Source organism: Eriocheir sinensis, unplaced genomic scaffold, assembly GCF_024679095.1.
Source record: "Eriocheir sinensis breed Jianghai 21 unplaced genomic scaffold, ASM2467909v1 Scaffold792, whole genome shotgun sequence".
Classification (NCBI taxonomy): domain Eukaryota; kingdom Metazoa; phylum Arthropoda; class Malacostraca; order Decapoda; family Varunidae; genus Eriocheir; species Eriocheir sinensis.
The window spans coordinates 20,492-31,850 of record NW_026112156.1 but is presented as its reverse complement, the minus strand read 5'-3'; the positions used below and the strand labels follow the sequence as shown (position 1 = coordinate 31,850).

The following is an 11,359-nucleotide window of genomic DNA, read 5'->3' as shown; positions in this document are numbered from 1 at the left end:
GGAGAGACCGCCGCACTCGCTCAGCAAGGGGAGCCGCCTCCGCATTGCGTAGCAGGGTGACGATGTGGCCCACACCGAGCTGCTGGACACGCTCGGCGACGCAGCAGATGCCTGCCTCTACCCGCAAACACACGCATTTAGTCCAGCGGGGGGTGCCGAGCAGGGTTCGGAGTGCGTAGTTCTGTGCAGTCTCGAGCGGGTTCAAGGAGGAGGGAGGAAGCGTGAAGAGGCAAGGAAGTGAATCCTTGACCAAGATACCACACCCGCGTGTCTGACCGGCCACGGCAGGGAGGTAAAAAGACTGGTAACCCCGGAAGAAGGGCACGCGCTGTTCTGGAAGAAGCGTCTCCTGCAGGAGAACCACATCCACAGATTCTCTCGCCATCGCAGCACGCAGGAGGTTGGACCTTCCGCGGATTCCACAGATGTTCCATTGGAGAACCGTGAGGCGGTGTGCATTTATATGGACAGCTTCCTGGAGTGCCTGTATCGGGCCATCCCTGGCCGGGTCGGTAGCCCGCCCTCGTTCAGGGAGGTGGGAGCAGGGGGCGGTGCTACCAACGGATGGTGCTGGCTGGTTGCAACGGCCGGAGGGGTTGGGAGGAGTGCGGAGCTGCTCGCGTGCACGGGGGCAGGAGGAGGTGGAAGGGGAGTCTTCAGAGCACGAGGGGTCGGCGTAGGTGGGGTTGATGATGGCCCGCCGGGGGAAGGAGCCTGCACAGGAGGGACGGCAGCTTGCTGGGCCGGCGTTTCCGGAAGAGATTCCCACCACCTGCTGCGCTGCGTCCGAGAACACTCTCTGCTCGACGTCCGACTTGAGTGCCGTTGCGATAATCCGCCCGAAGCCCTCCAAGAGTCCCACCATCATCTCCCTTGTGATGAGGAGACAGCCGGGAGGGGCGGCAGTGGGAGCTGCTGTAGTGAGGGGGCGGGGCTGGCGGCTGGCGTCGGGCGCTTGGGTAGCGGTGAGCTGGGAAGGTGGCAGATGGCGTGGGGTAAGGGGAGGGAAGCTCTCCTCGTACGGAGCTGGTGAAGGGGGTGTAAGAGATGGCTGGTGGGCAGCCTGGGGGAGGCGGGGCGTTGGAGCAGCCGTGGACGCGGGGGGCTGCTGGGCTCCCCAGCGGAAGGTGCCGAGAGGAGCAGGGCGATGAGTGACGACCCAGCGCTGTTGGACAGTGCGCTGTTTGTCGACCAGCTCTCGCCTGTTGGCGCAGGCCCGATTCCAGGCATGGTGTTCGCCCTGGCAATTCGGGCATCTGCTGGTGATGGTCTGGCCAGTCTTGTACTTTGACAGGCACCGCTCCGTGTCGTGACTGGCAGAGCATATGCCGCAGACCGGGGGACGGCTGCACCTGGCCCGGTGGTGGCCGAACTGCTGGCAATTGTAGCACCTGAGGGGTTCCTTGCTGTAGGGGCGCGTGTAGAAGGTCCCCCAGCTCCCCAGGTCCAACGAGCCCGGCAGCGGCCCCGCGACCGTGACAAATACCTGGGGCGTCGGGCCGTCCCGGGTAGTGCAGCGCACTGCCTCCAACACGCGTGGATGGCGCAACAGGGTATGCCAGCAGCACGCCCTTGGTGTTCGCTCCGGGGGCCACCCTCAGCTGCACAGGGACGCCGGATACCTCCCTCACCTCGAGCAGGGTGTCGTGCTGGGCACTGTCTGCAGGTGTGATTAACACACACCCCGACTCCAGGAACTTGAGCGAGAGGCGTTCGCCCAGCTGCTGCTCCAGGGCCTCGGCGAGGTCGAGGGTTGATTCGAAACCGACAGTCGCCGGAATGAGCAGCTTCGGCAGCGAAGCGGGTTGAGCAGCAGCAGGGGCGTTCATAGTCCGAGGTGGCGGGGGCAGAGGTGACTGGGGGCGAGAGGGGTGCCGAGGGGGCAGCGAGGTAGAAGCGCCGGCGGACAAGGCAGAATCAGCCGGTAAGGAGCGATGCTGTCGCTTGGGGCCCACCGTTTGCCAACCGTCATCATCCGCAGGGTTGTTGATGGGGGGCGCGGTGGGTGAAGGAGCAGTCTCCCCGTCGATGACATCGACGAAAATCTCTGACTCAGATGAAGATGTCAAGCTCGACCCTGACTCAGAGTCCTCCATTCGGTCATGAACTCTCCGCGACTTACACGCCCGAGAAGCAGAGGGGTCAGCGGGCTCATCAGGAGGCAAGCCCTCAGTCGAGGAGGCAGCGGACGAAGAGGAGGAGCAGCGGGCACGCTTATGCTGGACGTCACGGCCGGAGGCAGAGTGAGGAGCAGCGGAGCAGCCGGGGCTAGAGTTATGGCGCGGCCACACTTGCCTAGAACATTGCCCGAAACACTGCTCGACGCATGAAGAAAACATGTTACACGCACGCTAGCAACATGTCACTGACAGTACTGGGACAGTGTTTCGGCCACTGTTTGGGGAAAGTCATGGACATAGTGAAGTGGTCCACACTTGCCTCAGTCACTACCCAGCACCATGGCGACGAGGGAAGACGCGCTACTGGCCGCTGCAGCTACGGTGATACTATTTACACAGCAGAGACAACGGGAAGATATCGTCGCCGATTTTGGATGCGTCCAACGCTTAGAGAAAAAAACACTGGTGAAAGGAACAATATCCTCAATGAGCTGATGGGAGATGACGTTGGATTGTTGCCGGCTCAACTCGGGGACAGTGCATCCTTTTCAAATTTCTTCAGGATGTCGAAGGCAGACTTTGAGCACATACTCAACATAATTGGACCTACTATTACCAAAGTGGAAACCAGGCTCAGAAAACCAATTTCGAGCACTGATCGGCTGGCAGTAACACTACGATATCTGCTAACAGGCGATTCATATCGCAGTCTCAGCTACCTTTTCAAAGTATCCAAGCAGAGTATTTCACAGATAGTGCCAGAAGTGTGTGAAGCACTTATGAGCGGCCTCAGTGAATACGTGAAGGTAAGGATAATGTAAGGAAGGAGTAAGTACCAATTTACTTATTACAGTGAAACAGGCAGGTGGTGCATAAGCATACTGTCCCATTAAGACATACCATATGCACGTACGAACAGTTGCCACCAGAATTTTTATTCCACCAATAGTAAATAACAATCTTGAGTAAATATGGTGGTGATGAATAAAACTATTTTTTTTTTATTAGCATAAACATATCTTTAAAGGCACTTAAAAAATAATGAGGTCTCAGTGTACTAGTAAAATCTTACTAGAATACCTAATCACAAAGGGTAAATTTTCAATTAATGAGGGCGACTGTACTAACAAGTACTGATCCCATATAGTGTTATTCAGAGATCGTGCATTAGTTCATGTATTGCTGTTGAGTGGTGGGTGTTGGTTTGTCATACATCCCTTGCTCTGCATTGTATAGTGTGTTCTGTATTATATTTTGAACCGTGTTCCTTGCGTGGTGACAAGAAAGTGCCCTTATTTTACATGCAATCAGTTCCCCAAAATGGTGATATTCGTCCCTGCTCTCATACCCCTGCCGCAGTGTTTTCATAATGTCATACGCCTCCTCCGCCATGGCGTCCTGTCTCCTTTTACGATTTACACGTACGCTTGTTGAAGTGCTCGGCCCTACGGTGTCTGCCCGTTCCATGATGGACACTTCTTGTTCTCCCTCGGGCGAGGATCCCGTGGCGGTGTCCTCCGTATTTTGAGCAACAGTGGATGTTGACGGCTCATTACCTTGAAACTAGAACAAAATAATAATAATAATAATAATAATAATAATAATAATAATAATAATAATAATAATAATAATACCGGTAGTAACTATATATGTACTAAAATTATTATTCTTATAGGAGTGGTTTTCTTTCAGTTGCCAACAACTGCAGATGGATGGATCAACATTTCACGAGAGTTTGAACGTTTGTGGGATTTCCCACAATGTGTTGGAGCGATGGATGGTAAACATATATGTGTGCAATGTCCTTCGTCTACAGGGAGTGATTATTTCAACTACAAGGGATTTTTTAGCATAGTTCTGTTTGCTGTTGTTGATGCTACATACAACTTCACATATATAAATGTTGGCTGTCAGGGTCGTATATCAGATGGTGGTGTATTTAACCAGACTATCTTCAAACAATCACTAGATAACTGTGCCATGAACCTTCCTACCCCTACTCCGCTTCCTGGTCGAGAAAAACCCATGCCGTACGTCTTTGTAGGAGACGAAGCATTCCCATTACTGGAGAACATTATGAAACCATACAGCGGCCACCATGATAGGGGGTCGAATAAGAGAGTTTATAATTACCGTTTAAGCAGAGCAAGACGAGTGGTCGAGAATGTATTTGGCATATTAACTGCTCGATTTAGAGTGTTACGCAAGCCTATGCTACTGAAACCTGACACTGTAAAAAGTGTAACTACGACATGTGTGTATCTACATAATTACCTTAGGAGTAGTACATCATCAAGAATAGCATATTCACCCCCTGGCACCTTTGATGTGTTCGATAATGACAGCGGTACATTCATCTCAGGTTCATGGCGCAATTCTCATAGTGAATCGTGTATGCAACCTGCACAGGGAAGTACCCATATTTCAACAATGACTGCACAGGATATCCGTACAGAGTTCAAAGAGTACTTTGTGAGTAATGTGGGACGGGTGCCCTGGCAGGATAACTATTGCTAAGTGCAAGCAATCTGTATAAACAAGTACGCCGGGGCACTACTGATTCTTCAAGAGTGCAAGTGATGAAGTTATGGTATATGGTAGTAAGAACATTTTAACATAGCATTTATAACTAATGTGATTGTCTCTATGTTAAATGAGTAATGCTACGATGAATCTTAAGTTTTATTCATTATTATGTGTTGTGTACAGTTTCATTATGTTGACATTTGTACAATCCAAGTAAGAAATTGATACTAGGATGCATGTTAATTATACATGTTATGTCATTCGTAAATAAACACCTCAGGACGTATATAGGAATATCACTGCTTACCCTGATACCACAGTCGTTTGTGGGATGTGGTGTGTTTCTACTTAACAGGAACTTCATGCTGTTGAAGGCAAACCATGTGCTTATATATGCATCGCCCGTTCCAGCTCCAGACTTCGTATTCATTTTTTTCTGCTCCCTCCGGAACTGGCCAATCAAAGTTTTCATCTTCTTTTCTACCTCGGCTCGTTCTACTGCCAGGGCCTGTGAGATGCTTCTCCAAGCGTGTAGTTTTTTCACTTTGTTCTTGTATGTTGGATCTGTTGGATCCCATAACACTGGGTGTGACTGATACAGTTCAATCAACACGAATGTCTGCTCCTTGGTCCACTCCATTGTCCACACCATGCACTGCCGTCGCTTGAATGGTGTGGATGATACATGTCAGCAGCTCGAAGCCTCGTCCACACCAGTGCTACCACCATCTCACAGGCAGAGCTGCCAACATGATGTGGACGCTAGTGCCTCGAACACGTCCGTGACAAAGTTAGAGACATGTTTCCTTCATGCGTCGAACATTGTTTCGAGCAATGTTCTAGGGCAAGTGTGGCCGCGCCTTAGAGTCAGCAGGGGGAGGGCCGGTAGAGTCGGAGTCAGAGTCAGCGGGGCCGTCAGGGCGAGAGTCAGAGACAGCGGGGCTGCCAGGGCAGGAGTCAGAGTCAGCGAGGAGAGGGCCGGCGCCGAGGACAGACTCAGAGGCAGCAGGGGTAGGAACAGCGGGGCCGGGGTCAGAGCCAGAGACAGCAGAGGAGTGCTGAGAAGCGGTAGGAGAGAGGGGGCGGGAAGCAGCACCGCGAGCGGGCGGAGGAGAAGTAGGAGAGCGGGAACGGGAGGCCGCACCGCGAGCGGGCGGAGGGAGGGAGGAGCGCGGGAACGGGAAACACCACCACGAGCGGGCGGAGGGGAGGGAGATGAGCGGGTAGCAACAGTACCAGCAGGCGGGGGGGCGTACTTACGCCGGCCTTTCTGCTTGCCCATGATGAAGAAGCACAAGCAGTAAACCTAACAACCCTAAAAACAAGACCGCCCCCAACGGGAACACAGCTAGCTAAGGGTGAGGGGTGAGGGCTGGATGCCAGTGACCTACAACGAACGGGTGGCTAAATAGTCTTCAGACTGGGCCCGTCGTTGCCCCTTACGGGTCTTTGTCACCTATCAGAGTCCCTGACGGCCACCCCACAATTTCCTATAACCAGCCCTCTGAGGGCCCCCTTCGTGGACGTGCCCTACGCTGGCACTCCTTCAGGGTTCGGCGTCGGAAAAGAGCGGGGGTCTCTAATTGGCAGCTGTAGCACTGGTCGTAATACCAAAACAGGTAGAGCACAGGCAGCGCTTGTGTACACGTACACGTACACGGAGTGTACAAGGCAGAAGCAGTAGTGTGATGGAGGCTGGCGCGAGGTGGAGGGTGCACAGTTTGGTGTGCAGCGCGGGGCAGCTTATCACAGGGCGAGCGGCCGGCCGGCGTGCACGGGGTGGACAGCGCACGGTGATGGGCGGGCGACACTACCGAGCGGCGAGGCGTGACTTGTACTGGAGCAAGCGGGGCAGACGTCTTGTCAGGGCGAAAGCAGCAGGTCCAATGAATGTTGTTGTTGTTGTTGTTGTTGTTGTTGAAGATTTACCCCCTAAAAAGGGGGAACGGGCCTTTGTCACAGTGGACGGCCCGTCGCAGAGGGGAACCCGCCGCGGGCGTGCGGCGGGTGGGGGAACCCTTCCGTCGGCGCCTCAGCCACGGGTTGCCTTCTTCTTCTTCTCTCGATTCACCCCCTAAAAAGGGGGAAGCCCCCGGATTCCCCCTTTATGGCGGCGCCGCTTACTCGGGATCGCGATGACGCGAGGCGGCACGCGCTCCCATTGGCAGGCTCGCCCGGCCGTCCCCGCCCTCCGATCCTGCGCTGCACTATATAGGGCGAAAAAGTGGTCCTCGGGCGAGCAGCTGGGGGGTCCTTCTGCGGCGGCGTGGTTGACCCGCCTGGTTATCCTCGCTTAGGGCCCCACCGCGGCAGTCAAGTCGACCGGTCGGCTGCTCGCCCGCGCACCGCTACGGGTGTCTGCTGGGCGCCTGCCCAGAGAGCCCGTGCCTCCGTCACTGCTCGCCGGCTGTTACCCGTGGCTGTGGCGGCGGCGGAGGCGTCCCGCAACGAGCTTGCATTGCTCGCCAACACGAGCGGGCTGCTCCTGAGCCGGAGCTCGGAGGGCCCGTTCCTCCGTCGCTGCTCGCCGGCTTCTACCCGTGGCTGTGGCGGCGACGGAAGGGTTCCCCCACCCGCCGCACGCCCGCGGCGGGTTCCCCTCTGCGACGGGCCGTCCACGGACAAAGGCCCGTTCCCCCTTTTTAGGGGGTAAATCTAGAGAAGAAGAAGAAGAAGAAGAATGAGCGGCAGGTCAGTGGAACGCCAGCACTCCTCGGGCGAGCGGCTGGGGGGTCCTTCCGCGGCGGCGTGGTTGACCCGCCTGGTTATCCTCGCTTAGGGCCCCACCGCGGCAGTCAAGTCGACCGGTCGGCTGCTCGCCCGTGCACCGCTACGGGCACGCGGCAAGGGAGGAAAGGTGAAGGGGAAGTCAAAGTCCCGCTCCAGTCGTGCCGGCCTGCAGTTCCCCGTGGGCAGGATCCACCGTCTACTGAGGAAGGGCAGCTATGCCGAGCGCGTGGGCGCCGGCGCCCCCGTGTACCTGGCTGCCGTCATGGAGTACCTGGCCGCCGAGGTGCTCGAGCTGGCCGGCAACGCGGCCTGCGACAACAAGAAGACCCGCATCATCCACCGCCACCTGCAACTGGCCATCCGCAACGACGAGGAGCTGAACAAGCTCCTCTCCGGCGTCACCATTGCCCAGGGAGGTGTGCTGCCTAACATCCAGGCGGTGCTCCTGCCCAAGAAGACCGAGAAGAAGTAATCGCCCTCGGCCTTTCAGGGACGACAACAGTACCGTTTAATCCGGCTCCCCTTGGGAGCCACACCCTTTTCCAAAAAGAGAGTTCTGGACACCCCCTCAAGTACATAGTGCCATTCCTACGTCAATTCCTGCTGATATTACTAGGAAGAAGACCCTCAGTCATGACAACAACGACAACAACAACAACAACAACAACAACAACAACAACAACAATTAACAACCCCCGAGTCTGGCAGGCTTCCCACAGTTAGTTTGTTTGTTTTCTTCGTGGCAGGTAAGGGACTCCTCTGCTGACAAAGACGACAACAACAACCCACAAAACATAACATAACAAATAAAATAAAAAAACGCAAAATAGAGCCGGAAGGTAGGTGCTGCAGGTCGTTGAGACAATGATGGCCGTCGTGCAGATTAGATGCCGCGCTGCCCCCGCCGAGATGAAGTAGGTAGGTAGTAGCTGGGTGGGCTCCGACCCGCTGTGGCCTGTGGAGTAGGTCCGGAATGAGTAAAATGAATCAGTCAGTCAGTCACTGACGTTATGTATGATCCCCTGCCTCACCCGAGAAAGCATGCATCGGTTTGTACCTTCACCTTCACCTTCACACGCACACACAGCCATCATCACGGTATAGTTTAACCCAACCTAAATATCCTGTCTCACACACAGGTGCTAGGTGGCGAGGTAGACCCTGAGGAGAAGAAGAAAACGTTTGGGAGGGTAAGCTAAACTAAGTGCAAAAGCACAAGGGTCAGCCAGCCAGCCAGCCAGCCAGCCAGTAAGCACAGACACTGCGATACAGGAGTCTCGCGCTAGCTAATAAGAATTATAATTAGAATAACACACACACACACACACACACACACACAAATATATATATATATATATATATATATATATATATATATATATATATATATATATATATATATATATATATATATATATATATATATATATATATATATATATATATATATATATATATATATATATATATATATATAAAGAGTTTAAGGAGACCCACGCACATAGCTCCGCCGTAGGTTCCCCTAGCGGACGGGGAACCCCACTAGTTGCTCTTCTGCTGTAACTAAAAGCCATTGCTAAGGAGTGATTTTTTTTTTCCTTGGGAAATATCTTTAGCATATTCTTTGGCCAGTATGTGGGTAGAGTTTATTACATTGTATGATTCTCTCTTGATTATATCTTTGAAGTCTTTTGCTACCATAAACCATACAGGAGCAGTATATTCACACATAGGTGTTACGGGAGTTATGAATACAGATCTTATATGATTTTTCTACTTCGGTAATCATTACACTTTTAACTCTGAACTTTTTAGACTTTTTTGAGGTAGATTCTTAGAATAAAAGCCTTAACAAGCAATTAATTCCCTCTATACCTCTCACATACAATAATGAAAATATATCTGTTCTGGTTGTAGGTATTAGAATATTTCAGTAACTTTTTTTTTTTTTTTTTTTTTTACAGCTAAGGAGACAGCTCAAGGGCGCAAAGAAAAAAAATGATAAAAAGGCCCGCTACTCACTGCTCCCGAACAGAGGTTAAAGGAGTGTCGAAAATCAGAGGTCAATTTCAGGAGGAGAGGTGTCCTGATACCCTCCTCTTGAATGAGTTCAAGTTGTAGGCAGGAGGAAATACAGATGAAGGAAGATTGTTCCAGAGTGTACCAGCGTGAGGGATGAAAGAGTGAAGATGCTGGTTAACTCTTGCATAAGGGGTTTGGACAGTATAGGGATGAGCATGAGTAGAAAGTCGTGTGCAGCGGGGCCGCGGGAGGGGGGGAGGCATGCAGTTAGCAAGTTCAGAAGAGCAGTCAGCGTGGAAATATCGATAGAAGATAGAAAGATAGGCAACATTGCGGCGGAATTTAAGAGGTAGAAGACTATCAGTATGAGGAGGAGAGCTGATGAGACGAAGAGCCTTAGCCTCCACTCTGTCTAGAAGAGCTGTGTGAGTGGAGCCCCCTCACACATGAGATGCGTACTCCATACGAGGGCGGACAAGGCCCCTGTATATGGACAGCAACTGTGCAGGGGAGAAGAACTGGCGGAGACGGTACAGAACGCCCAGCCTCGAGGAAGCTGATTTAGTAAGAGATGAGATATGAAGTTTCCAGTTGAGATTTTGAGTTAAGGATAGACCGAGGATGTTTAGTGTTGAGGAAGGTGATAGCTGGGTGTTGTCAAAGAATAGGGGATAGTTGTTTGGAAGATTGTGTCGAGTGGATAGGTGGAGAAACTGTGTTTTTGAGGCGTTGAAGGACACCAGGTTCTTCTTGCCCCAATCGGAAATAATAGTAAGGTCTGAGGCTAAGCGTTCTGCAGCCTCCAGCCTTGAGTCGTTAAGTTCCTGAAGGGTGGGTCTTCTATTAAAAGAAGTTGAATAATGCAGAGTGGAATCATCGGCGTAAGAGTGGATAGGACAGTTCGTTTTAGAAAGAAGATCATCAATGAACAACAGAAAAAGAGTGGGAGATAGGACAGAACCCTGTGGGACACCACTGTTAATAGATTTAGGGGAAGAACAGTGACCGTCTACCACGGCAGAAATAGAACGGTCAGAAAGGAAACTGGATATAAAGGTACAGAGAGAGGGATAGAAACCGTAGGAGGGTAGTTTAGAAAGCAAAGATTTGTGCCAGACCCTATCAAAAGCTTTTGATATGTCCAGCGCAAAAGCAAAAGTTTCACCGAAACGGCTAAGAGAGGATGACCAAGAGTCAGTTAAGAAGGCTAGGAGATCACCAGTAGAACGCCCCTTGCGGAACCCATACTGGCGATCAGATAGAAGGTCAGAAGTGGAAAGGTGCTTTTGAATCTTCCGGTTAAGGATTGATTCAAAAGCTTTAGATAGACAAGAAAGTAAAGCAATAGGACGGTAGTTTGAGGGATTGGAGCGGTCACCCTTCTTAGGTACAGGCTGTATGAAGGCATACTTCCAGCAAGAAGGAAAGGTAGATGTTGACAGGCAGAGGCGAAAGAGTTTGACCAGGCAGGGTGACAGCACGGAGGCACAGTTTTTAAGGACAATAGGAGGCACTCCATCAGGTCCATAAGCCTTCTGAGGATTGAGGCCAGAGAGGGCATAGAAAACATCATTTTGAAGAATCTTTATAACAGGCATAAAGGAGTCAGAGGGGGGATGAGTAGGAGGAATATGCCCAGAATCGTCCAGAGTGGAGTTTTTAGAAAAAGTTTGAGAGAAGAGTTCAGCCTTAGAGATAGATGAGACGGCAGTGTTGCCGTCAGGACTGAGTAGTGGAGGGAAAGATGAAGAAGTGAAGTTGGAGGAGATGTTTTTGGCTAGATGCCAGAAGTCACGGGAAGAGTTAGAGAAAGCAAGGTTTTGACATTTTCTATTAATGAAAGAACTATGCAAGAGTTGATAAAAGCGCTATTAGATTTCATTTTTCCTCCCATATGCACAGGATGTAAAAACAAACTTGTTCAAGGAGAATTATTTATTTGTACCATTTGCTTGAGTAAC

The 11,359-nt window shown here is 51.7% G+C and overlaps 1 protein-coding gene across 1 annotated transcript; it reads right to left on the bottom strand.

Annotated features, from left to right (window-relative positions):
* Positions 1 to 2,943: 2,943 nt before the first annotated feature.
* On the bottom strand, positions 2,944 to 5,366 carry LOC126994431 (uncharacterized). The gene is made up of 2 exons (XM_050853751.1): positions 4,930 to 5,366; positions 2,944 to 3,683 (listed from the first exon to the last, which is right to left on the bottom strand). The coding sequence occupies exons 1-2, from the start codon at positions 5,296 to 5,298 to the stop codon at positions 3,288 to 3,290; spliced, it is 765 nt and encodes a 254-aa protein (XP_050709708.1). The 5' UTR covers positions 5,299 to 5,366; the 3' UTR covers positions 2,944 to 3,287.
* Positions 5,367 to 11,359: the final 5,993 nt, after the last annotated feature.